We start from the raw sequence: 26,602 nt of genomic DNA, 5'->3' as shown, positions 1-26,602 counted from the left end.
CCTTGTTGCTTTGTGGGGGGGGGGGGGGGGGGGGACTTCAGTATAAGTTACAACAGCAATGAAAGTGATCAAGTTACTTAATTAAAAGCTACTCAACAGAACAGAACTTATCCCATTAAAATATGGAAAAAGAATTTGAGTTTTGAGTCTATCATCTGCAATCTGTAGTCAACCATTTTACTCTTGTTTGGCAAAAGAATTTGAGAGTCAACTGTCAGAATTATCATGAAAAATCATGCCTAGTTGATCGAACCATTTCATTCTCTAGAAATGAACCTTATTAGCATAAAAGGCCATATCCGAAGCTAGGAAGTAAAGAATGAGCCAATCAACAATTAATCCAAAATTCAATTTCACATAGTTCAATAGTACAATGCTAAGTGTTGTAGGGAAAATCGGACAAAGAAAACTGCTTTTCTACGACATGTGCTTACCATATCTTTGTATATTGGCATTCCCTCGAAGTACACTTTTTCATGATCAGCATTCAGCAATCTATCAGTAGCTCCCATATAGGTAGGAAACAGGCCAATTTCACCAACACAAGCTTCATCATCTGGCTGGAAACAGGTTTAAAAAAATATTTTCTCATTATGAATAGAACATCCAGGAATTAAAATAACAAAGGATTCAAAAAACATGTGAGTTCTCAATAAACTGAAGATATTTAAAATGCCGTAAAGTTTTCTAACATAAGGGCGCCCATCTTCATCTAAGATGACAAATCCTGTGGACATTGTTGCAGAGCTAAATGCTCCAAAAGCTTGTGGTTGAAGAAGGTTTCCTATAATGTAAGATGATGATAGCTCTGTGCCTCCACAACATTCAATAATGGGTTTATAGTACACCCTTGAAGAAAGCCAAAGGTCATCATCAACATTAGAGGCTTCTCCAGTACTAGCAAACATCCTGCAGATGCTTTCATGTTAGATTGTCCCACTGACAAATCGGTCTTATATATCTTTAGCTTTTTAACTCAAGGAGTACCTTATCCTTGTCCAATCGAGGCCTTTCATACACCCAGTACTCTTCCAAGTCTTCACTAAGCTAGGAACAGTCCCCAAGACAGTAACTCCTGCATCCTACTAACACATGGAGGGTAGAGAGAATAAATAAAATTTAGACACACAAGCTCAGCTGAATTAGGTTTTTACAAAATGTGATCAAAGTAAAAATTGCTACTATAGGAAGTTGTGTTGCCGAGAGATACTTAGCTAACACATTTAATGGCCTCGAACATTCAACAAAAGATAAAGATTTCAGTATAGGTCTGGTAGACCCTTAAATGAATATGAAGATAAAAGTTTCTTTCTGCATAGGAGATTCAGTCGATCACCTGCACAAATTTCCCAAAACCATGGTCTAGAGGAGATCCATGATAGAGAGCTAGAGTTGCACCAGTTAGAAAGCAGGAGTACAGTAGAACTGGTCCCATCACCCATCCCAAGTTTGTGGGATAGCAGAAAACATCACCAGATTGAATATCAAGATGAGCCCATGAATCAGCAGTACATCGAATGGGAGACAGGTGAGTCCAAGAAATTGCTTTCGGATCTCCTGACAAAGGCAAAACGATCAACCGAATCAACAAGCTACACAAAATGCACAGCCAAAAATAAATTATGTAGTCTCAGCAAGGGCAATTTACCTGTCGTTCCTGATGAGAATAGTATGTTGGTAACAGATTCTATGGATTGATAAACCGGAAAATAACAATTTGGCCTGCCAGAGAAGAAAATATAATCAAAGCTTAAATTTTTACATCAAGGGTAAATAAAGATATTATTTGATAGTCACAGGCTCGCAGCAATTATTTATACAATTTTGCAAAATTTAGACATCCTTGGAGAACTGAGGAAGTTGGGAATAAAAGACCAAATCCAGCATAACCCTGGATTGCCGCTAAAAGTGCTATATATTGTCAAGATAGATTCACGATTTTTGAACCATCATCAGGGTCATAAACACTAGTACAATAATTTATCAATTAGAGAACATATTCACCATAAATGTTGTAGAAGAAAAGAAGTCATTATATTACCTGGGAAGGTGACTGACACCGGCAAGAAAATCCTTCCATGAAAGATCTTGGTTCCTTAATTGAACTTGTACATCCTCCCCAGTTGCAGGAATTACAATAGCTTTAAGTGGAGCAGCTTCTATAACTCGACTGCAAGAGTTTGAGAGAATGAACCATGTATTAACTATGTTCATGAAAGAACTATGTCTCCGCCATAGTTCAAGAGCAAATATATTTGTTTCTTTAAGGGTGAAATGATACAAAAATCAATGGCTGGAGGAATGGCATTTGAATTTCCTTCCCTTCTTTTTATTTAATTCCTTATTAGTGGAACTTCGACTGACAGTATTTTGCCGTTGTCTTTTTTTTTTTTCCGTTAACTTCTTGTTCTTTCTTCTCTTGCATGCTGAAGAATGCGTAATTTTTGGTTGGGAGGAAGATGAATTTTCTCATCAGTTCCTTGAAGGGCTTTCACAACTTTCTATACCCAACCAAAGACAGACACTATGCAGGTAACTTGTGTGCATTTTCACAGTTTTACCATCCAGCATAACATTAGTCACTTACCTATACAAGGGGAATCTTCGGCCTCCTCGCACTATGGAATCCTAAATTTTTCATAAAGCTTAGATGTTAGAAATAATCATACACAAGTTAAATAGCTCTACTGATATTAAGATTAATGTCACCAACTAGACAATATTTACTTTCGTTTATTGGTTATTAGATTACAATATTAACTCACACTAGAACAGACTCATAGACAATAATAAAGCTGAATATTCATCCAAAACTTCATAATTCATGATCAAAATATGGTCCTGTAAGTTGAATGTCTTTTTTAAACATAAACTGGAAGCCAGAGATTTCTTATTCGTATGTCTGCGGAACTTCAAATCCTGTAACATTGTCTGATTGATCATAACTCAAAAGGGAATAAGGGAAGATTTACACCAGGGGTGTAAGACATTAACAAACGGTTAGGGGATTACAGACCTGACATGATATAGAGAGAGATAAATATCATGTCCTTGAAAACTAGTTAAGGAAGAATTTTAGAGATTGCCGCCTAAAGGAAAAAAAAACATATGTATGGAAAAGGCCAATCTAGTGAAGAACACCTAGGACTAATTGTTAAATAGGCAGAGAAAAACCATCTCTTGATGGATTCATATTGTTAACATTTCAATGCAGGAAATATTCTGGAAAGTGTCCCCATCTATCTCCTCCATAGGGAACTCCTTTGGTTTAACATTTTATGTTCACTAGAAAATAGAAGTACCTGTGTAAATATAGCCTTAGCATTAGACACTCGTAAACGGACTGCAATCTCCTGTGCAGCAAAGCTATCAGCAATTGATACTACCACAAATCCAGCAAGAACAATGGCCAAGTAAATAACAACTGCTGTGACGGTCATTGGCATGTCAATGGCAATTGCATCTCCCTTTGAGAATATGTTATCCAGTGCATTTGCAACCATCCTGTGGAAGAGATAATGAGTTTAAAATGTCTTCTCAATTAAGAAAAGAGTTATTATGAGAAGAAAGGAGCATGTAGAGGGACGTATGCCAATGTATTTTTACAGAACGACAACTAATCAAATCATGTTGCCTGAAGATAGTATCAGAAAACCTAAACCAAAGGCAGGAAAATATATTGTATCCATAACATCAAATGCAAGACGAGAGTATAGTGCATGAGATGAACCACAAGAACAATTAATTAGTTGATGACTTTACTTTCACCAGAACCAATTAGCGAACATACACTTCATTCATCCAAATATGAACAGAATGAAGAGATATTACAATGCGGAGTCGGAACCTACATTACTTGTTCTCTCAGCTGTTTCAATGTCATGCAATTAACTTCTTTATCATCGTTCCCTTCTTCCCTCCATACAATGGCCACACAATCATCCTGCTTGTTGCTGTAATTGCTCGAACATACACAACTCTCGGCTATATTTAGAACTGAACCAGGAAGCCAATTTCCTCCACGTTTTGATTTGTCAGAAAAATCCAAGATGCATTTAGGGGCTTCCAGAAAGTGAATTGGAAGTTCCTTTAAAACAATTGACCAGTAAATCTGAAAAACTTCTCAAATTATAAGCTCCAAGTATGATCAGAATGTGAAATAAAATCTCAGCAGCCAGAAATTCTAAGTTAAAATTGAAACAAGAACTTGCCTCAGGATGCTGAACAGAAAACCTCTGAAATTCTTTAAAACTCGAGATTGGGTCTTCGTATGATGCTCCGAAAAGCTTTGGACAATGAGTTTCCATTATGCGGCCCAAATTTGTGTATCTAGATTCATTCCTGCATAGAGATAGCAGTTTATCAGATGAGATTTAACAAATATGCAACTCTAAAAACTAAGTTTTTATAACTAAAACACTTTCAAGCAACATTGTATAAGTTTTCAGAAAAAACTAATAACTGCTAAAATTGTGTGTAAAATGTAACAAAAAGTGCAATTTCAACTGTTTGATAGTAACTTTTTTGTCTTCAAGTTTTCTCCATTAACGGAGTCAGGTTACTCTTCCTTGATCCAAAGTGTCTAGCCAGGGAAAATACCGACGAAACATATCACTTAAATGGACAGTAGTAAACCTATGTAATGCATCTTTCAAGTTTCAACAATAACTCGGAAATCCATAGGAAGTAAGCCAAATACAATTTTCAGAATATGATGGATAACAACTGCTATATGGATCCTCAACATACATTCAGTTTCGTTTTCAACTAAATACCTGAGCATCACTTGTCAAAATGACAACAACAGAATGAGAACAATTTACAGCTGTTATTAGTCCAAGTAATTAGCCATCACAAACCAACAATCATAGAACATGAAAAAGATGATTATTTTTTTTAATGAAAAGCCATAAAGGGAAAGAGAGAGATTACAGAGAAGGGAACCAATAGAAAGGTGGGCCATTGTGATAGTTATGGTAAACAGAGTAGTAAAGAAGCTGGTGCAGCGGATGTGGGTGTGATGGTTTGAGCAATTTCCGAGCAGTGACCTCACGCCATAACTCCTTTTGAGAGAAACCCACTTTAGCAATTGCAGCTTTCAGCTCTGCCATCAACCATTTAGCCTCCTCCTCTCCTACTCCTGCTCTTACTAAATCTTCCATCCCAACTTCACTTATGCTCTTTCCCATTTTCAAAATTTCCCTTCAAATGTTCTTTCTCCTATCTCCTATCCTCTTATGCTTGTCCTTGTTTATGTAACTTCAGGTCAACCGTGATAATAGAGTTGAGAGGGGTTGGCACCTACTTTTGAAAGGTTAGCAGTTAGACCATCTCCGATCTATCTCTATTTTACTCTTCATTCTCTATATTTGAAGAGTAAAATAGAGAATGGGCATTCCAACCCACCTCCAAATCACCCTCTAATTATTCACACTCTCTATTTCACTTTTTTATTATTTTATTATTATTTCTATTACTTTCTAATTAACATATTATTTTACATATAATTCCATTAATTAAATATCTAATATTCATAATTCTTTTTTAAATGTAATATAATATTTTTCAAATATATACTATTTTAATTTGAAATAAATAGTATTTTAATTTTTTTTCTAATTTTCGTGAATAATAAAATTTTATTTTATTTATTAATTTTCATTATAAAGAATACGCAAAATTAAAATGGCAAGATGAAAAAATTTAATTTAAAAATACAATACATGATATGATAATTTAAATACAAGATAACAATACAATATAATACATAACATAATAATTTAAATACAAGATAAAATACAATACAATACATAACATAATAATTAATTGATCACAACAATAATTTAGAAAATCAGCTACGTATGAACGACTACATGTTCCAACAAGTTCTACAAAATCATACTAATGAAGTTTTCATAGGTGGTTCCATTCCAGGTCATGTGGTAATCAATCGTGATCGTGAGGCGGCTGATGATAATTTATTTCGTGATTATTTTTCAGCCACACCAAGCTTTAATGATACAATATTTTGCCGTCGTTATCGAATGTCCCGCAATTTGTTTTTTCGTATCGTTGATGCAATTAAAGATCACGATACGTACTTCGAACAACACATTAATGTGTTGGGTAGATTTGGATTATCTACTTTGCAAAAAATTACCGTTGTGTTTAAAATGTTGGCATACGGTTTGCCAGCGGATGCCACTGATGAATACGTGAAAATTGGAGAGTCAACTACTATTGAAAGTATGAAGAGATTTTGTCCAGCTACTGTAGAGGTTTTTGGTGAGCGATATTTGAGATCACCAACACCTAAAGATGTTGCGAGGCTTCTACACATTGGTGAGCAGCGTGGTTTAAAATGTATTATATTATATTTTCTTGCAATTTATGTTATTTAAAAAATTTAGAATAAAATATAATTTCATATCACATTAAAAATTATATAAAGTAATTATTTGGGAAAAAAGAATAAATGATTTATATTATGAAATAAGAAATAAGAATGAAATATAAATAATAATATAATATTGAGGAGAGAGAAAAAGATTCTTTTTTATAGAGTAAAATAGAGAATTAGATTAGAGTTGGTTGTCTGAAAAAATAGAAAACTCTATATTTGAAGAGTAAAATAGAGAATTAGATTGGAGATGCACTAAGAAAAGGTTAGTTGGAACATGTGATTTTAAATGGAGAGACGTATTCAAAATAGTAGCCTTTTTTTTCCTCACAAACTTGTTTGTGAAATCAGTTTCAAATTAAATTTACTTCCGATGAAATGAGTCATTGTCGTGTATTTAAGTGCTTAATTAAAACAAGTCATACTTCGAATATCTAAATCCATAGAGTAGTTGTATTTCAACTTTTTTCCCTTCCAAAATATATCATCCATACAGCTCAAAGAATACAAGTACATGTAAATCGGAAATCATTAAACTAAACTCAAAAAAATGAGAAAACAGTACGGGCAAAATAATTGGTCAAACCAAACAGATTGTAAGCGCATGATCCAAGTGAAGAGAAGCAACAATTGCAATATACGCAGTCTAAAGAACATCAGTCAAGTGACTCACACATGAAGAGAAAGCAATGTTGTCATCCATATCCATCAGTACTAATAAAGTACAAACAAGCAAAAGAAGCAAGTCGGTAAAATAATCCATATGGATTGTCACTACATGCAACTGCTGAATTCCATGACAAAACTAATTAAACAGAAAATCACATCATGTAGTTCAAACTACAGCATTCGTCACCAAGAGGAGAGTCTTCAGTGTCTCGGGGACACGTCATGGTCAGGATTCCTGGAATAATGAACAGCATCAGGGCTCCTACTATGGCCTTGACTAGGGCTCTGCCTCCTGCTGTGACCCCTAACTGGAGAACGTGCCCTAACTGGACTCCGGCTGCGACTCCTTGAACCATTATAAGGTGGAGAATGCTCCCTGACTGGACTTTGACTGCGGCTTCTTGACCCATTGAATGGTGGAGACTGCTCCCTAGGAGGGGATTGTGAGTATGCCCTTCCCTGACCACCACGAGGAGAATATGATCTCTCACGACTGTATCTTTTCTCTTCAGGCGAAACAGACCTGCAAGAGAAGGAGATAAATATTCATATCACAAATCAGAGCAACTACATCCAGACCAAATAATTAACCAAGGAACTCCAGTACTTACATGAAATGTCACATGTTTAGAAGTTGCAAATACGGCTTAGTTTCAGCAAGTTTCTATTCTATGGATAAGAGAAGCAAAGAATTCACCCAAACGCTCAAATAAAGTTTGGAAGCTAAGAAAAAAAGGTGAGTGAGTTCTGAAAACTTTTTGGAAAGTAATTGATCCTACCTAAGAAATCAATAAAGCAGGTTTCACTTACTATAGACAATGTTCCCAACATTCTCAATACTCAAAGGCTATTCCCTTCACACTGCTGACAAATTGAGAATGGGAAGGGGTTTTAATGCTTGAGTTCAAGCTAGCTGTAGCAGACTAGGGAAATGTTGAAGCTTTTAAATTTACTCACTTTGATCTATCTTGCTATCAGATCAACATCCTAGAGTCAAACATGCATAAGGTTTGAGTAAAAGGTAAAACCAAAAGAAATCACAGTGTAGGAAGAAACCGGAGGCAACATATCTTCACAAACCAGAATATTGATTCCTAGGAGAGATACTTTAAGTGATTAAGACCTTGTCTGTCATTCACAATGATCTAATGCAAGCAAGGTTCATTTTCCATCAATCACCACAAAATTTCAATTATATCACATTTGTGTCTAATAAGCATACCTTGAGTATTGCCTTCTCTTAGGTGGAGAGTAGTAATCACGGCCACGGGGAGGTGGAGATCGTGAATACCGAGGAGAGTTATGGTGCCTAGGGGGAGTACCTCTCCGATCATAGTTGCGGCCACCCCTACCACTGCAAGATGGTACATCATAGTGTTAACATCTCAGGAAAGAAGCAATATGACAATCCTTATAGGCACTAAAATAGAATAAACATATAAATTTGTGACTAAGAAACTAGCCATTTGGAAAAACATCGATTTTCATTAAAATCCATGATTTGAAAAAACAAGGACTTAATAATGAGAAAAATACAGAATGTAACAGAGGCTTTACAACTCTATTGTCCAAGAATTTGATAGAGCAACAGAAATGACTGGCTAAAAGAGAACATCCAAAACACAAACAAATTAATCCTTTTGTTATTAGACAAAAACAAATTCATCCTTTGAGATAGTAATTCCCACAACCAATTTTCGGAACTAAACCACATGAAACTACTGTTCAAGTAAGACACAAGTGAACTAAAGAATTCAAGAATGAGCAAACATAGTAGAAAAAACTACCTTCCACGCTCCCTAGCTCTCATTTCTTGAGGCTTTTTCCTGTTCTCCTCAGCAAAAACTACTGTCAGTTGCCGACCTTGGAAAACCTGACCATCCATCTGATACTTAGCTTCTGTTGCATCAGCAGGATCCAGATATTGGATAAATCCAAAACCACGTGGTTCACTGTGAAGTAAAAGAGGAAGGACAAGCAAGAGAAGAGGGAACACAAGAAAATGTATTAAAGACTTAATCAAATTACAGTACAATTCAGCGAGTGGGCGTTAATCCAAGCTACAGAATTCGAGGGCTATTTGAATATCTTAGTTAGAAACTTAGAATAACGTCAGGAGCAAGTTTGAGTTTCAGAATTGCAAGGAACCTCTGACGGGTAAACTCACCCCAACAATTAGAATAAAAACCAACATATTTGGAGTCAAAATCAAATTATTTTCTACGAGAAAAAAGTGTGCAGTAAGAAGAGACTTGCCTAAATACTTCCAATATTTTCAAACAGCCCGAAAACAACAAACCTAAAATAATCCCCATAAAATTGGAACGCCTTGATAAGCACAGAAGCAAGCACATGGCTGCTGACCTTTCGTGTATCAGTTTAAAGATGATTTGAAATTCTTCAAGACGTGAAAACTTGAAATCTTCACATTCTATTGATATATCCATATTCCTTCCAATCTTCACTACCATTAACATCACCTTGAACTCTTACTACTTGATTGATTGTCAAGAGCTCTCTTACTACTTGAAAGTGTCAACAGAACTCTTATTACTTGATTGAAGTCTCCAAAACTCTTTAGTATCACTGCTACATCTCTTACTACTTGAAAGTGTCAACAGAACTCTTACTACTTGAAGTCTCCAAAACTCTTTAGTATCACTGCTACATCTCAACAACTTTAATTAAGTGTTACCCAACATGACATAACAATGAGTAAACAACAGAACCCAATACAAAATAAAAAATAAACAAAAGCCAACAGAAATTTCTATGTCAAACATAGGGATGGCAACTGGGCAGGGCAGGTTTAAAGCTATGGATTAAGCTTTGGCAGGTTCAAATAGTTTCAACAATGATGTGGGTTGCGGGTTTAAGAAAAAGAAAAATACTAAAAAAATAAATTTTAATACTGAACTTTCTTAGGCGTGCAAAGACCAACACACACTCAACTCCACAAGAAACTGACATCAATTATCGTTACGGCGTTACGTGAGCTTAAACTAATAAACAATTATACAATGTGCAATCACGGCATAACCAAGCTTTTCCCTTGGCTACTTCCAGCAAAAAGAACACATTTGCTACCCCTTCAATTGCCCAAGCTATGAAGAATTATGACATATTTATGGGATACAGTAGCTTGGAAAACGACGGTAACAAAGAAAATAAAAGCTGAAGCACTTGGTTTACTTTGGACATCAATAATGTGATTAATGGGTGTTTTAGGAGAGGAGATTTAACTCAAGGACTATATTCCATTCTTCAAAACATCTTCCGTGAATTATTTTTTTTATAAAAAAATAGCAAATTATGCGGGGGTGGGGGATGGGTTTTACGTGGGGCAGAGCACAAGGCGGGTTGAAAACAATGAATCAGTCTATGCGGAGCAGGGCAGATTAAAGTCTCCGTGGGTTATGAGGGTTTGTCCCGCAACCACCCGCCCTATGTGCCATCCCTAGTCAAACTTAATTTAATGAATTGACTCTCAAAAACTAAAATATAAAATATCTAGTTCCAAAAGATGAAAGGCCATACGTTGGACTGTATAGGACAAAGTATCTAAAGATATGAAATGTCTGAATGTAATAACTCCATCACTTGTCTATGAGATCTCTCTTCCTCCCTTTCTTTCTTCTTCTTCTTCTTTCAAGGAGGGAAAGAATTGTGTAGATAAAGACAATGCAAGACAAGCTCACCGAGTATAATAGTCCCTTGGCAAGTAAATGTCCTTGACAGGACCAATTTGCCCGAATGGTTTTTTGAGGTCCTCTGGCCTGCACACAAACAGCAAAGTAAGTGGAACGACATGCTACATGCAAGAATTCATGGAACACCTAAACCTAACATAATGTAACTGAATTAATCATAGGAATTGTAACAGTTTATTAGGACCAATTTTAGCTCTTACTCAAAAAGGCAAGAAGAAGGTAAGTAGTCCCTACAGATGGCTACAAAGAGAGAATAGATTTCATGCGGCCAACATTCTTCAATCTTATTTCGGACCCATGCTGTGTCCCCAAGACAAAAATCCTATGCATGTTTTCTAATTTAGTGCACACAGCATCCATTACAAGCATGTAATCAATCACTTCTCCACAAAGAAAAAACAGCTTAACAGATTAAGCTAAAAGAAAATGAGTCTGGTATGCTCCAAGAATAAAATGTTGACAAAATGCATACCGACAGTCATGGCGAAGATTGCGCACTAATAGAGTAGTCGGATCATCTCTGCTACGACCACCATAGCGACCCCCTCTGGGGCTTGGGCTCCTTCCTCTCCTTCCATAACCTCTAGGGGGTGAGGGGCTGTAACTTCTTCCCCTCATTTTCACCAGATTAGTTGAGATCTATCATCAGTTCATCGAATTAGAAGACTAATATATAGACACCAAAAAATAGCAATCAAAACATATTCAGTTTGATTAAACGTCCAAAAACCAGCATAATCAGGGTAAAGAAGCTTTGTTCCTGGGAAAAAAAAATGCATGTATACCCGACCTTCGCCAATCTTATATTTAACATGTACCCATAAGCATATAATAGCAGTATTAGTATAATTTATGATGAGGTATAAAATGATTATCACAATCCTAGTAATCATAAGAATGTTTTGCTTCATTTTTCTCCATCGGCTCCACCTATTAAACAAGAGACATGATGTAATAAAGGTCCAAGCTCCTCTCAAACTAGAACAAGACGGAATCAAAGCATTTTCTTTCTATTTATGGGGTCCAAACACAATTAAGTTGGAAAACACAAACTAAAAAGGCTATCAAAATACCACATTGAGGGGGTAATTAGGACCAACAACATTTTAGTGAATACAGAATAAGGTGCCAAATTCAGGGGGATTCCGAACTATTTAAGTCCCTTTTTATAAAGATAGTTTTTTGGTTGTCCAAACATTCTTTCATTTATTTATTTACTAAAACAACTCTCAACACAACACAAATTCTTTCACAACAACTAAAGGATCAGATCCAAACGCTAAAAAAAGAGCACAAGTAAAACAAATCATTCTCAAATTGCTTAGTGGTTCCAACATCGAAAGACATCTATAACTGCAAAAAGAACACTTTTTTGGTCTTATACAAGGAATTGAAAAGGCATAGCATGTAAAGGTAATCCACAACAAAAAATGTAATCCTCCCAACTACCGGAACTTTTCGAAAAAAAAAAACATCATTTTTCAGCAAAGCAAACAATCAAAAACAAAGATGAAATAGAATTACCCCAAAAGATACGACCTGAATTCGTAGGAAAATAAAGGATAAATTTCAGAAACCCTAACTAGAACATCTGCGAGTAAATATTACATGCTAGAGGAATACACATAGAGGATAAGAAATATACCTGCGGCTAACAAGAATTTTGCAGCGGCGGTGACAGTAGATATTGAGCTGATTGGAGCTTTATTAGGGCAAACGTTGAACGGGGCACTATATATCTATTTTGACCCTCTTGAATAATAAAATATAAAATTATTATTATTATTAATAAACCTATAAAAAAGCAGGATACAAATATTAATATAAAATTATTAAATAATAAGTAAGATTAAAACAAGAAATGAAAAAAGTAAATACACCATCACATCAAATCAATTGTTGATATAAAATGAAACTTTTTATGCGATATAATATAAGATTCAAGAATATTTTTTCGGACCTTGATTGATGTTATACATTAAAATAAAAAAGTTATTAGCATCCGTATTGAGAGATTAATTTAAGGGCCTTCAAGTTTTCTAACATATTACGAAGGTATAGAAACAAAAAAGAAAAATTCTGAAACAAGTAGTAATTGATTAGATTTACCGAAGATTTATATTCATCTATTTATATAATACATCAAATAAGCACATTCAAGTATTAAATAAAAATTGATTTAATTGAGATATTTACCTAAAAAGTTGGCCCAATCTTACTTGATATTATAGCAATTTGCATCATACTTGGAATCCAACGTATTATTTCATCTAAAACAAATATGTTTATTTGTTCAATTTTATACAGTTTTAAGCGTTTATTACTAAGTAATAAAATAAATAATACCTACCAAATTAAATAAAACATTTACGGAGTATTTATTATCCAGACTATTTGTTTGATAACTCAAAAAAAGCCTGATATTTCAAAGACGAAAACCCTCCAAATTCTCCCTCTCCATTTACGTGCTGCTATATATCCATTTGGACGTGTGTGTGTGAGAGAGAAAACCCCCGCGCCACCACTCCTTCCTCCATAGCAGAGCAGAGAGCCGCCATATACATAGCTCTCTCGGAAGTCGCAACCCTATCTATCTATCTATCAGTGATGGATTCTGAGTCAACTCAGCAGCAAGTGGCGGCCATACTCGGAGCCGACCCGGCACCATTCGAAACTCTAATCTCACATCTCATGTCAACCTCCAACGAACAACGATCCCAAGCAGAGTCAATCTTCAACCTCATCAAGCAGAATGATCCCAATTCACTCGCTATCAAGCTTGCTAACCTTCTCACCACCTCCCCACATATCGAGCCCCGTGCTATGTCAGCTATACTCCTCCGAAAGTTGCTTACTCGGGATGACGACTTCATCTGGCCAAAACTCACTCACTCTACCCAGTCCTCTATTAAGTCACTCCTACTCACATGTATCCAACATGAACAATCTAAATCCATTATCAAAAAGTTATGTGACACCATTTCCGAACTCGCTTCATCTATTCTCCCTGAAAATCAATGGCCTGAAATATTGCCATTCATGTTTCACTCTGTTACTAGCGATTCACCAAAGTTACAGGAATCTGCTTTTTTTATATTTGCTCAATTAGCACAGTATATAGGTGACATTTTGGTTCCCTATACAAAGGATTTGCATTCAGTTTTCCTGCAAAACTTGAACAATTCCTCCAATCCTGATGTCAGGATCGCTGCATTAAGTGCTGCAATCAATTTCATACAGTGTTTAGCAATCGAAAGCCAGAGGGATAGGTTTCAGGATCTATTGCCTGGGATGATGAGTACCTTGACTGAGGCCTTGAACCTTGGTCAAGAGGCCACAGCACAAGAAGCGTTGGAATTGATGATTGAATTAGCAGGGACTGAGCCTAGGTTCTTGAGGAGACAACTAGTAGATGTTGTAGGGGCAATGTTGCAAATAGCCGAGGCAGAGAGTCTAGAAGAGGGGACCAGGCACTTGGCTATTGAATTTGTGATTACATTGACTGAGGCCAGGGAACGTGCCCCAGGAATGATGAGGAAGTTGCCGCAGTTTATTAGTAGGTTGTTTGCTATTTTGATGAAGATGTTGTTAGATGTGGAGGATGAAGTTCTTTGGCATAGTGCTGAAGTTGAGCACGAGGATGCAGGGGAAACAAGTAATTATAGTGTAGGGCAGGAGTGTTTGGATAGGTTAGCCATTGCACTGGGCGGTAACACAATTGTTCCTGTTGCTTCTGAACAGTTGCCGGCTTACTTGGCTGCACCCGAGTGGCAGAAGCACCATGCTGCTCTCATTGCCCTTGCTCAGATTGCCGAAGGTTGCTCAAAGGTACCAATGAGAAACTTGTTTACTTTGTTTATTTATGTAAAAGATTAAGTCTTAGTGAAATGGGCCCTAATATGTAGAGTCTGAAAAATATTTACCATCTGAAAGTAGGAAAGAACAACATTTTTGAGGATTGAGAAAGGACAAACTGATTCTTATAGCCAACTAGTTGATTGATAATTATTGAAGACCTTTTCTTTATGAATTCAAAAACAGTTTCACTGAATTTGTTTCGTAGGTTTTGGTGCCTTTTGATGTGTTTGTATGTGTGCACTAATATTTTTGTTGTCCTACATACCCTATCGTAACTGAATATTTTGCTGCATGTCATTTATTGCTTTCAGCATTTTACTTCAAGGGTTAAGATTGTCTCTGACTACTACTTTTGAAAACATTTTAAATTGTTTACAACTATAAAAAAATTATGCTTTGAAGTATTTCTAATGTAGTTTCCAGGAATCTAACCCCTTTCTGCAAAAGAAAAAGAGAAGTCAAAGAATTATGTCTTAAATCACACAATGTTGACCTTGTACTCCAAAGCCTGCCTTTCCTTTTTCGGGATGGGTGGAGTATTTGTTCAATATAACTACTTTTGGTGCGTTGAGTTGTTTCCTGCGGTGGTGCTTGTCCAAGTGCTTAATTCCAATTATTGGATTGTATACTCAACCAATGTTTGTTTGTTGAATTGAACACTTCTGCTTACTCTTCTATGATTTTTAACTAGTTTTCTTTGACGACACTGTGCTGTATTTCCTATGACAGGTGATGATTAAGAATTTAGAGCAAGTGGTCAACATGGTTCTCAATTCTTTCCAGGATCCTCATCCTCGAGTGAGGTGGGCAGCTATTAATGCAATTGGCCAGCTGTCAACTGACTTGGGTCCAGATTTGCAGGTTCAATATCATAACCGTGTATTGCCAGCACTAGCGACAGCGATGGATAATTTTCAAAGTCCACGAGTACAGGTTTGTCCTGGTGGTATGGTGAACCCACATTAGATATTGTAGCTTCGTAAAAATGTGTTTTAAATAGTAGCAGAAGATAATACTCATATTAATTACTTTAGCCTCCAGGGCATTGATCTAGTGCTAAGAGCATATGGTATTTAAGGATAAGGGTAGAGGGTTGGACCATTATCTATTTAGTCTACGCTGAGGGATTTCTCAGTTATCAAAAAAGAAAAGAAAAGATATATTACTCTAGTATAATATTTGGTTGGTCAATTTAGAATGATAGATTTCTTATTATCTATCCCTCCGGTCGATATTAAGTGGTGTTTTTGCCTTTTCATTTTGGTCCAATATACGTGATGTTTTTACCTTTTCATTTTCATTCTGTAAGTAACTGTTTTCTTCCAAATTTATTCCTATTTAGATAAGTGGGTCTTTATGTAACCAAGAAACTGTATTAAATATACCATTTCATTAAGGGTAAGTTGGTAAAAATACTTCTTACTTTCTAGGAGTAAGTAGATTTCTTAAGGGGTGTGCCCAAGTTAAAAGGACTGGAGGGAGTATATGTTAACATATCTAATCAATTAATGAGGATGGTCATTTTTTGCTCAAAAATATATCTTCCTAGACACAACCTTGTGACATGTATATCTATGGATATGTAGAATGTTAGATAATTCTTTTAAAATAAACCTCTTGAGATAATGTAGTTTTTGTCTTGGCTTTTGAATGGTACACTGTACTTCATTTATTTGGATATTTGTTACTCTAAAGTAACAAGGGTGTTTATGGAACTATATTAAATATTTACCTCAGATGCATGCAACATCAGCGGTAACTTTTCTTTTTCCGTTGGGATATTCACAGGCACATGCTGCATCAGCTGTTCTCAACTTCAGTGAGAACTGCACACCAGAAATTCTGACACCTTATCTAGATGGAATAGTTAGCAAACTTCTTGTACTTCTGCAGGTTTGACATGAGAGAACATCATATTATAAAATCACTGACTAGTGCACGAAACTTATAGTTTCTTATCCTACTCATTATATCTTCTGAAATGCAGAATGGAAAACAAATGGTGCAAGAGGGAGCATTAACTGCTTTGGCTTCAGTCGCTGATTCATCCCAGGTATTACCTTGTTGCACTTATTCTGAATAATATCTCGAGTCCACTTTGGAGTATAATGTCTAATATGTGATGTTTTTACAGGAGCACTTCCAAAAGTACTATGATGCTGTAATGCCTTATTTGAAAACTATCCTTGTAAATGCAACAGACAAATCTAATCGCATGCTTCGAGCCAAAGCCATGGAGTGCATAAGTTTGGTAGGGATGGCTGTTGGCAAAGATAAATTCAGAGATGACGCAAAGCAGGTCAGTATGAGAATATAAACATATGGCTATGGTGTACTTCCTGCCTATGTTCTCCAGTTTTAATTTAATCTATAACTTTCTAGTTTTATATGGTTGGACGCATCTACTAGTCCCCTTATAGATGTGTGGCTTAATTCGCGTTTTCATCCAGATTGGTCCAATTCTCAAAGCATTATACCATGCAGCTTATTCTTAATACTTTGTTGTCATTAAGGTTATGGAAGTGCTTATGTCATTGCAAGGATCACAAATGGAGACGGACGACCCAACTACTAGTTACATGCTACAGGTGTGGGTACCTCCCTTGATTTTAAACCTTGGAGCTTCATTTCAACATGATCACAGTATATTTTTTCGTTATGATCACGCTACATTATTTTATTACATTGTAGGCTTGGGCCAGACTTTGCAAGTGTTTGGGACAGGATTTCCTTCCATACATGAGTGTAGTCATGCCTCCTTTGCTTCAATCTGCTCAACTTAAGCCTGATGTAACCATATCATCTGCAGATTCAGACAATGAACTTGATGAGTCAGATGACGATAGGTGAACATTTTAGAATGAAATTTACCTTCTATATAATTGAGAATGTTTTTGGCATTCCTCTAAGTTGCAGTAATTGTTTATAATCAATCTTGTATTGAAAGTTGAAAGGGGAGTAGAAGTCAGAATTGACAAATAATTTGCCATGTGATATTTTTGGGCTTACAGCTTTCTCATGTAAAATTGCTATATACTTCCCCATGTCACTAGATATGGTATGTGTATATTCCCATGTTTAGTATAGTTGCAAAGAGGGTTACTCACATCAGTTTTTGACGAGGACGCTGAGTCACTACAATTCTAAGATGTGATGCTAGTGGTCGCTTCTTTTGCATCAACAACTGATGTTCTCTTATGGAATTCAATTAAATCTGTAACCTTTATTTAGTTTCATTAGTTTGCTATTTTAGGACTTTGTTTATGTATGGCCCACCATGTAGTGCATAAGAGAATTGTAGATTCCTCGGCCTTTGTCTAAGTTTTATGTGATGCCAGCATGGAGACCATAACTCTTGGGGATAAAAGGATAGGCATCAAAACAAGTGTCCTAGAGGAGAAGGCTACAGCTTGTAATATGCTATGCTGCTATGCTGACGAGCTAAAGGAAGGTTTCTACCCATGGATTGATCAGGTTGGCATCACTAATTGCTTGCATGTTTTATATGCTATTGAGTGAAATCTTGTATTGCATTTTGAGTAAACAAGTATGTTAATTCTTGAAACAGGTCGCTCCGACATTAGTCCCGCTTCTGAAATTCTATTTCCATGAGGAAGTCAGGAAAGCTGCGGTTTCAGGTGGATTTCTGTTATGTCTATTTAATTCTCCTCTAGTTTGTTAGTTTTTTCTATAATATTGCAAATTACTGATATTTTAATGTATGTTGGTTATAGCTATGCCAGAGCTGTTACGGTCTGCCAAACTAGCTGTAGAGAAAGGGATTGCTCAGGGCCGAAACGAGACCTACGTCAAGCAGTTATCCGACTACATAATACCAGCTTTGGTGGAAGCTTTGCATAAGGTTGACTTGAACTGGTTAATTATTTGTTGTGTTGCTGTTTACTTTTTGATCTTCTTTAAAAAATAAATAAATTGGTAACGTCTGAAAAATAAGTTTTATGAATTTATGATACTTTGATTTTTAGATTGCCAGTTAGTAACATTTCTGCTCCATCACAGGAGCCTGATACTGAAATATGTGCAAGTATGTTGGATGCACTAAATGAGTGCCTACAGGTCAGTTACTTTTTTCTTTCGGATGCCCGTAGCTATAAGGTTTGTAGAATTACTTATCTCAAGAAAAAGTTTTGTAGAATTATTGGTGTGCTTTCATTGAACTTCTCTTTTTTCTTTAAATACTCAATATCCTGAAATAATTAACTGTTACACAGTCTACATTCTCATCACAACAATGATTGATACAACCTTTTTCTTATTTGCGATTTCAGTGGCTTGATGAAAATCCCTGAAGTCAATTTCATTCAAATTAGATAATAATTATATGTTTTTGCATAAATGATAAGTAGAAAAGAGGTAGGAACTAGAATAAATAGTGCAGTAGCAATAAATGCAAGAATATTTATTTCCATAATCTCATCGATTGTTTACCTGGTGTTCACACAATAAACTAGTTATTGATTGTGCATCATTTTAACCTACTAGTACACCTTTCCCAGAGATCTAAACAAGACAATTAGCAAGGTTTAATCGAGCTGTAGCACTTGAAAAGTAAGTTTAGTTTAGTCACAGCTAGAAGAGGTGGTAGAGCAAAAGTCTTGGTGGAATAATGATAGTGGACTCCCCACTGGTTTTTTCGGAATTATTTGGAATGAAAGATATAGAAGGTTATCTGATGGATAAATGTATCAATCATTAAAAGATCATCTTCATTCCATTTATACTTTTTGTTGTAGAGTGAGAAACACTTGTTTGTAGAGATAGGTAGGTTGATCTGATGAATGACTGTGGTTGAACCATCTCAATCTGTACATAGTTTTGACACCATTTTGGCGTGTGATTAGTGAAAGATTCTGGTTTATCAAGAGAATGATACTAGACTTCCAAAATTCCTGTATATTTGATAGTTTACTTGCATAAACTGAGTTATAGTTTATATGAGTTGGACATAGAGTTACCCGGAGAGGTAGCGGGTACCTTGTGGAATTAATCGAGGTGCGCTCAGCAAGCTGATCCGTTTGCCACTTACAAAAAAGTTTAGTTGGACATAAAACTTGGGAGAGCCAGCAAACATCTTGGGGGACAAGTATTTACTAGAGATGTGAATGATTGTTGAACTTGCACTTTAATCTTAATTACGTCTTGTAACATATAGTACGATTTCACTGTTTCTCTTTCTCATGACCTTTAATATTTTAATCTTATTATGAATTCTGGACTTCAGATATCTGGACTACTCTTGGATGAAGGTCAAGTCCGAAGCATTGTGGATGAGATTAAGCAGGTCATCACGGCCAGTTCAAGTCGAACGAGCGAACGAGCAGAGAGAGCAAAAGCTGAAGACTTTGATGCCGAGGAAGGTGAATTGCTCAGGGAGGAAAATGAGCAAGAAGAAGAAGTGTTTGACCAAGTATGTTTAACATAAGATTGTTTCTCAAGAATGAGTGGTAGATCTGTTTAGCATTAAACATGTCTTTCGCATTTCAGGCTTATCACTTTGAAATCTTTATAGGTTGGTGAAATATTGGGTACACTGATCAAAACATTCAAGGCAGCTTTCTTACCCTTCTTCGATGAGCTCTCATCATATCTAATGCCTATGTGGGTAAGTCCCGCATGGTTTCTAATGTAGCTCTTGCAAGTAAGTTCTTTTAGTTCATATGTCTCATTTTTATTAACTTCCCCACCTGCATCTATTAAGGGTAAGGATAAAACAGCTGAAGAAAGGAGAATAGCAATTTGCATCTTTGATGATGTTGCAGAGCAGTGCCGAGAAGCAGCTTTAAAGTAAGTGTATTTTGTACATGTTTGTCTTTAGTTGGGGAGCTATTATGATATGAATTTGGATGGAACTGTTTCTTCCTTTGCAAACTAGGTATTATGACACATATCTTCCTTTCCTTTTGGAAGCATGCAATGATGAGAGCCCAGATGTCAGACAGGTTTGTATATGCTAAATGGCTCTGGCTTATTTTAGATAATTTGGACATGCTATTTCATTTATCTGAAACCCACCAATGTCATATCCAGGCTGCTGTTTATGGACTTGGTGTATGTGCAGAACATGGTGGCTCTGCTTTCAAGTCTTTAGTGGGAGGTATTGTGTGGTGTTGGATACCTTTCCTTTTTTTCTTTTTTTTCTGGAGCAGTATGAGGGGGTGGCAGGTGTAACATGTTCCTACTTTAACTTCATTTCATTACCTTTATTCAGAGGTTATGTCAAGGCTCTATGTTGTTTTAAGGCATCCAAATGCTATACAACCTGAGAACATAATGGCCTATGATAATGCCGTTTCAGCATTAGGGAAGATCTGTAATTTTCATCGTGACAGCATTGACTCAGCCCAGGTACTTTTTCTGTAAATCCTAACTTCTATTTATCAATGTGCATAAAATTCCATTTTTTTATCCAGGATATGCCTCTGATAATTGTGCTTGAATTGAATGGCTAAGGGAGCATTATTATTACATTTTCAAGTATCAATTTTCAAGTGTTTGGAATACTTCTTCTAATAACAATTTGCGGTTAGAGGCTTTAAATTTAATCTTATTGGTGATTGGACTGGCACAGAGCTTTCTTTATGAACAATTTGTATGATTGCCTTATAGTGAGAATGGAAATCAACTACTTCAGTGTTGTATTAATCACATGCTTTGTAGTTTCTAGAGTGTTCTCCACTTATTTTATACAAATGTTTTTGATTTTGCTATAACATATAGCACTTTGCTTGTTGTAGGGAGAACCTTGCAATAACTTTGTTATGATTTCGACTCTCATATTCGAGACCTTTTGACAGGTTATTCCTGCCTGGCTGAATTGCCTGCCTATAAAAGATGACCTGATTGAAGCCAAGGTTGTTCACGACCAACTTTGTTCAATGGTCGAAAGGTATTGGACCGGTTTACTGTAACTTGTATTTTCGGTAGATGTCTTATAACCACACAGATGTTATGCCATATTAAAGCCACAAGTTTTAAAAGTTTTCATGTCTTAAACTCTGAGCCAAGTCAAATAGACTCACATAACAAATTTTACTCCAATTCCTCTAACCAATTCACATAAATTGAAACAAAGGGAAGTACTTTTTCTCATAAACTTCGAGGTCTGGGTAGGATGGTGTGTACGCATACCTTACCCTACCTTGTGAAGGTAGTGATAATGTTTCCGATAGACCCTAGGCTCAAGTAAGAAAACTTGAAATCCACTTTCAACCAATTCTCCAACCAAAAGATGTGAGCGGCATTTAGTGTACTCTAACTTGGTTAGGAGTTTATAACATTCTAATGGAGCTTGAAATACAGTTTTGGTTTGTTGTTACTTTGTTTAGGTTCGATGAAGTTTCTAAATTTATTGAAGATAGCTACACTCATTTATTTTTTCTTAGCTGCTCTCGATTCTATTCTAGATGATACTTACTTGTATATGATATTTTGTTTCACAAGGTAGCTCATCTATACAACATAGCTGAAAGCGGACAAAAATAATTGTTCCCTAATTGTTACGTAGGCGTAATTTATCAATCTCCAACTAAGGATTCAATCCAGGGACACTCGGGACCCTTTTTGTAATAAGGTTTAATTGTTTGATGATAAAATACATGTTAAAGAAAATATCCATTCTAATGAAGTGGAAGTGATTAACCCATTCTTGTAATATTTGTTAATCTCTTTGAGCTATGGCTGTTTTATCTGTCAAGGTCATCTTGCCTGCTTTGACAGAAGTCATTCTATTGCTGCTCTCTGTGTCAGATAGCTTGTATTCTGAGTCTATGTTTTAATTAATTTTCCTGCTTGCAGATCAGACAGAGAACTTCTGGGTCCCAACAATGAGTACCTTCCAAAAGTTGTTCAAATTTTTGCTGAGGTTAGTTCTTTCACCACAAGTTAAGAATAATACTTGTCACCAAAACGTAGAAATCTTGAAACAATCTGAATTCTGAACCAGTAGTTGTTGGATCCAATTGTTCATTTGAAATTCAAGGATGTGAGGCTTATCCAAGTTTTTTTTTTTCTTCTTATTTTCTTTCCTTGGGTTGACAGTGAAGTGATTGAAACATCTACCCCACAATCTCTGGCTTTTGGTACTTAACTGACATTTGTCTTTCACCCTCTTCATGCCCCCTGACCCCTGTTAGATAGTTGATTGAAGATCTTGAATTGTGTCTTTATTGGATAATATACATATAGCCACTGCCATCTTGAAACATGAAATTGCTTTTTCTGTAGGTCCTATGTGCCGGTAGGGATCTGGTAACAGAGCAGACTGCTAGTAGGATGATTACACTGTTGAGGCAGCTTCAGCAAACACTGCCACCAGCCACCTTGGCTTCAATATGGTCATCCCTGCAGCCTCAACAGCAGTTAACACTGCAATCAATGTTATCATCATAATGCTGTGGAAGCTAACGACTTTTCTCCAATGCAATGAACCTGCCGGACCTGTAGCTATGTGTGAATCAAAATTTGATACTCCATTCTTTCTCATTAATGTCATTCATTTGGACTTTGAGTCTATGTGCCGGCCTGCTGTTGGTTTTGTCAAAGTAGCGAGCAAAGGTGGAAACCTTTTTGGTTTGTTTGTAGTATGTGTATATCAAAAGTTTTGCGGTCGAGTCTTGCTTCAGTAAGGACAGGAGCATCCGTGATCATGGTTTGCGAGAGGTTTTGTTGATCAAATGTGTAAAATTCGAAGGGTTGTCAGGGTGTCGGCTCGTCTCAGTTTTGGTCCAGTCATCTTATTTATATACATACATATATATATTATTATTGTAAAAGAGAACATCATATGTAAAAGAGAATATCATAAATGGTGATCGATTTGTTGCTTTGAATGTGATTATTTCATGCCTTCTATTTTGTTGCTTATTCTTTCTAAGGTTTTATGTGGAAAATCCAGTAACGATGATTGTATTCGAGTCACAGCTGTAGAGTCAAGAATCTTGTATCTCTCTTTGCTTACCATCTACAAGTAACTTGATCAAGTATCACAATGTAGAGATCATATGAACAATCACTATAGAAGAAGTGAATGTCAAATTACAATGTAGACAATCACTGTAGTTGGAAATATTCAGACAAGAATGCAAAGGAATGTCAAATTACAATGTAAACAATAACTGATATAGGAAGTTATACAAATAGCAAATAACAACAAAAACATATGCAAGGCACCAGGCCAACATTGCCTTCAAAGATGTTGGTCTACATCAATATTCGTCACCGTCTTCCTCATCATCAACTCCTTCAGCACCAACTTCCTCGTAATCTTTTTCAAGTGCAGCTAAATCTTCACGAGCTTCAGAAAACTCTCCCTCTTCCATGCCTTCTCCAACATACCAGTGGACGAATGCCCTCTTAGCATACATGAGATCAAATTTGTGGTCAATGCGCGAGAACACCTCAGCAACTGCAGTATTGTTACTGATCATGCAAACAGCTCGTTGCACCTTGGCAAGATCCCCCCCAGGTACCACTGTTGGAGGCTGATAGTTTATTCCACATTTGAAGCCAGTTGGGCACCTGTTCAAATCCCAAAACCAAAAAAAATAATATGATCTGGTGGCATTTACATTTACAAAGTTTTATGTAGTTTGTTCAGATAAGAAAAGAGAATGCTTGCAACTAGTGCAAAATCCTTACCAGTCAACAAACTGAACCGTCCTCTTCGTTTTAATAGTAGCGACAGCAGCATTGACATCCTTGGGAACAACATCTCCACGGTACATCAGGCAGCAAGCCATATATTTTCCATGCCTTGGGTCACATTTAGCCATCATGCTTGAGGGCTCAAAAACTGCATTTGTTATCTCAGGTACAGATAATTGCTCATGGTATGCCTTTTCAGCTGAGATCACAGGGGCATATGATGAAAGCATAAAATGGATGCGTGGATATGGTACCAGGTTTGTCTGGAATTCAGTAATGTCTACATTGATGGCTCCATCAAACCGCAAGGAAGTGGTCAACGATGATATGATTTGTGAAATCAGTCGGTTCAAATTAGTGTATGTAGGCCTCTCAATGTCTAGGGATCTCCTACAGATATCATAAATGGCTTCATTGTCCAACATCACAACCACATCAGTGTGTTCTAGAAGGGAATGAGTTGAAAGAACACTGTTATAAGGCTCTACAACAGCAGTGGATACCTGAAATTAACAAAAGGCTTCAACTTAATCAGATAGAGAAATAATTTACAGATTAGTCTGTCAACTGTTATACATGCTGTTACACTAACAAAAACATGACAACTTACGGAACATGAGCTAAAGATAACACCAAACAGTTAGATGTAATGTGATTATCGTGAAAGCTACTAGATAACAACCTACATGGATAAGTATCATCTAAAAATTCAGTCTGAACCTCGTCCTTTACAGCTATGTTAAACAAATGTATTAGTGCTTTGCTAAAACATGATTATCTATGCACCTGGGGAGAAGGATAGATAGTAAACCCAAGCTTTGACTTTTTTCCATAATCCACAGATAGGCGTTCCAGCAACAATGACCCCAATCCGGAACCAGTACCCCCACCAACAGCATTAAACACCAAGAATCCCTGCAAACCTGTGCAGTTATCAGCCAATTTCCTTACTCGATCAAGGCAAAGATCGACAATCTCCTTCCCAACTGTGAATAAAGCAGAAATTAGATGCATTAACAGAAGTAGTTAAGAAAATGAATAAATGGATGGAGCGGTCTCTGAAGTAGGTAACCTGTATAATGGCCTCTGGCAAAATTATTTGCAGCATCTTCCTTTCCTGAAATGAGCTGTTCGGGATGGAAAAGCTGGCGATAAGTGCCAGTTCTCACCTCATCAATAACAGTAGGTTCAAGATCAACAAATATAGCTCTTGGGACATGCTTCCCAGCACCGGTTTCGCTAAAGAAGGTGTTGAAAGCATCATGCGCTGCACCTGGTGAGGTGTCACTGCAAGAAAACAAACAAGTTAGTCCTTTAGCTAACAAGAGAAACTAAATCAAATCAGCTTCCTATCCAATTATAGGACATGAATTCATAAAACTGTTGCTCTTCCACTATAAAAAGTCATAATTAATAACCAGGACAACTTTGTTTCTCTAGAGTCGAAACAAAAACAATAATTTCCTATATCATTTATCCCAAAATATACAATAATTTCCTATATTGTACAAAGTATTCATCATACACAGAGATCAGAGATGTGTGGTGTATTCATGTGAGATTGAAGGCAAACAAAAACAATAATTGACGAATGAATGAATGACTGAAATAGAAATATATGTACCTAGGCATCATGCCATCAGGCTGGATTCCATGTTCAAGGCAATAAAGCTCCCAACATGAGTTTCCCACCTGAATACCAGCTTGACCTATGTGTACGCTTATTATTTCTCTCATTTCAACAAAATTATTCTTCTTCTTCTGATGATAATCGATCGATCTGGATTGTAGAAGAAGAAGAAGAACCTACTCGACTCTTTCTTTATGCCTTTTTTTTTTGGTTATCAATAAGTATTTGGAATCCGTAACCATTTGATGCCAGCCTTTTCCTGGGCCCTTTCCGCCAGCCGTCCATATTCATCTCATTACTATTTTACCCTTTCACTTCCATTTATCAAAATATAATAATAAATAAATGGGAAAATACATTTAAAAAAAAAACCCTGAACTTGGCACGAAAACTTACTTTAATACTTCAACTACACGGGTGTTTATATACCCCTAATCTCATTTAAAGTGAATAAATACCCCCCTTAATGCTGACGTGGCATAACGAAAACAGTTAAGCGCGTCTTTCTTTTTTATTAAAAAATTGGTCCCACTAATATATGTATTATATAAAAAAAAATTAAAAAAAATCATCCACCCGGCCACCCCTACTTTCATCTTCTCCAAACCCATCCACCCCTAATCCCCTTTTTCTTCTTCTGCAAACCCCCCCCCCCCCTCCCCCCCCCCCCCC

The 26,602-nt window shown here is 36.4% G+C and overlaps 4 protein-coding genes across 7 annotated transcripts in view; 1 reads left to right on the top strand and 3 right to left on the bottom strand.

The window, feature by feature from the left end:
• Nucleotides 1-5,324, bottom strand: part of LOC102600032 (probable acyl-activating enzyme 18, peroxisomal) — a 6,441-nt gene extending 1,117 nt beyond the window's left edge. Inside the window, exons 1-11 of the mRNA XM_006367538.2 lie at nucleotides 4,933-5,324; nucleotides 4,212-4,341; nucleotides 3,852-4,111; nucleotides 3,303-3,504; nucleotides 2,588-2,628; nucleotides 2,042-2,170; nucleotides 1,649-1,722; nucleotides 1,337-1,557; nucleotides 988-1,082; nucleotides 693-909; nucleotides 435-560 (exon numbers count right to left, since the gene is read on the bottom strand). Of these exons, the coding sequence (XP_006367600.1) occupies nucleotides 435-560; nucleotides 693-909; nucleotides 988-1,082; nucleotides 1,337-1,557; nucleotides 1,649-1,722; nucleotides 2,042-2,170; nucleotides 2,588-2,628; nucleotides 3,303-3,504; nucleotides 3,852-4,111; nucleotides 4,212-4,341; nucleotides 4,933-5,189 (1,752 nt within the window). The 5' untranslated portion in view covers nucleotides 5,190-5,324. The remainder of the gene's footprint in view (nucleotides 1-434; nucleotides 561-692; nucleotides 910-987; nucleotides 1,083-1,336; nucleotides 1,558-1,648; nucleotides 1,723-2,041; nucleotides 2,171-2,587; nucleotides 2,629-3,302; nucleotides 3,505-3,851; nucleotides 4,112-4,211; nucleotides 4,342-4,932) is intronic.
• Nucleotides 5,325-7,014: 1,690 nt separating this feature from the next.
• On the bottom strand, nucleotides 7,015-12,526 carry LOC102599486 (serine/arginine-rich SC35-like splicing factor SCL30A). Of its 4 annotated transcripts, XM_006367536.2 has the most exons (6): nucleotides 12,425-12,526; nucleotides 11,252-11,418; nucleotides 10,768-10,845; nucleotides 8,857-9,021; nucleotides 8,292-8,423; nucleotides 7,015-7,592 (listed from the first exon to the last, which is right to left on the bottom strand). In XM_006367536.2, exons 2-6 carry the CDS (start codon nucleotides 11,395-11,397, stop codon nucleotides 7,271-7,273), a joined length of 843 nt encoding a protein of 280 aa, XP_006367598.1. In that variant the 5' UTR covers nucleotides 11,398-11,418; nucleotides 12,425-12,526; the 3' UTR covers nucleotides 7,015-7,270. The 4 variants fall into 4 exon arrangements, with proteins under 4 accessions (XP_006367598.1, XP_015161007.1, XP_006367599.1 ...); XM_015305521.1 differs by lacking the exon at nucleotides 12,425-12,526 and having other exon boundaries at nucleotides 9,326-10,845; nucleotides 11,252-11,272; XM_006367537.2 differs by lacking the exon at nucleotides 12,425-12,526 and having other exon boundaries at nucleotides 9,434-10,845; nucleotides 11,252-11,272.
• Nucleotides 12,527-13,181: 655 nt separating this feature from the next.
• LOC102599158 (importin-5-like) lies at nucleotides 13,182-23,508 on the top strand. Its single transcript, XM_006367535.2, has 20 exons — nucleotides 13,182-14,607; nucleotides 15,367-15,570; nucleotides 16,426-16,530; nucleotides 16,625-16,690; nucleotides 16,772-16,936; nucleotides 17,151-17,225; nucleotides 17,329-17,483; nucleotides 17,976-18,111; nucleotides 18,206-18,275; nucleotides 18,372-18,499; nucleotides 18,658-18,714; nucleotides 19,880-20,065; nucleotides 20,168-20,260; nucleotides 20,357-20,442; nucleotides 20,531-20,597; nucleotides 20,686-20,752; nucleotides 20,867-21,003; nucleotides 21,453-21,544; nucleotides 22,453-22,519; nucleotides 22,882-23,508. Exons 1-20 carry the CDS (start codon nucleotides 13,387-13,389, stop codon nucleotides 23,044-23,046), a joined length of 3,342 nt encoding a protein of 1,113 aa, XP_006367597.1. The 5' UTR covers nucleotides 13,182-13,386; the 3' UTR covers nucleotides 23,047-23,508.
• A 209-nt stretch (nucleotides 23,509-23,717) lies between these two features.
• On the bottom strand, nucleotides 23,718-26,104 carry LOC102577521 (uncharacterized). The gene is given in 7 exon segments (NM_001288157.1): nucleotides 23,718-24,174; nucleotides 24,295-24,345; nucleotides 24,347-24,356; nucleotides 24,359-24,803; nucleotides 25,087-25,286; nucleotides 25,373-25,587; nucleotides 25,925-26,104. Coding segments are annotated over 7 exon segments (1,347 nt in total). The 5' UTR covers nucleotides 26,038-26,104; the 3' UTR covers nucleotides 23,718-23,861.
• Nucleotides 26,105-26,602: the final 498 nt, after the last annotated feature.

Source organism: Solanum tuberosum, unplaced genomic scaffold (assembly GCF_000226075.1).
Source record: "Solanum tuberosum cultivar DM 1-3 516 R44 unplaced genomic scaffold, SolTub_3.0 scf00717, whole genome shotgun sequence".
Classification (NCBI taxonomy): Eukaryota; Viridiplantae; Streptophyta; class Magnoliopsida; order Solanales; family Solanaceae; genus Solanum; species Solanum tuberosum.
The sequence above is the reverse complement of the archived record's forward strand: the minus strand, read 5'-3'. Positions and strand labels throughout refer to the sequence as shown.

What these genes read in the sequence shown, in the direction of transcription:
- LOC102599486 (XM_006367536.2), bottom strand. Translation starts at nt 11,397, where the DNA reads ATGAGGGGAAGAAGTTACAGCCCCTCACCCCCTAGAGGTTATGGAAGG. An exon ending in AATCTTCGCCATGACTGTCG is followed by an intron (nt 10,846 to 11,251) that starts GTATGCATTTTG and finishes GTTTGTGTGCAG; the next exon opens with GCCAGAGGACCTCAAAAAAC. An exon ending in CCAAGGGACTATTATACTCG is followed by an intron (nt 9,022 to 10,767) that starts GTGAGCTTGTCT and finishes TTTACTTCACAG; the next exon opens with TGAACCACGTGGTTTTGGAT.
- LOC102599158 (XM_006367535.2), top strand. Translation starts at nt 13,387, where the DNA reads ATGGATTCTGAGTCAACTCAGCAGCAAGTGGCGGCCATACTCGGAGCC. An exon ending in CACTAAATGAGTGCCTACAG is followed by an intron (nt 18,715 to 19,879) that starts GTCAGTTACTTT and finishes TCTGGACTTCAG; the next exon opens with ATATCTGGACTACTCTTGGA. An exon ending in TGCCGAGAAGCAGCTTTAAA is followed by an intron (nt 20,443 to 20,530) that starts GTAAGTGTATTT and finishes TTTGCAAACTAG; the next exon opens with GTATTATGACACATATCTTC.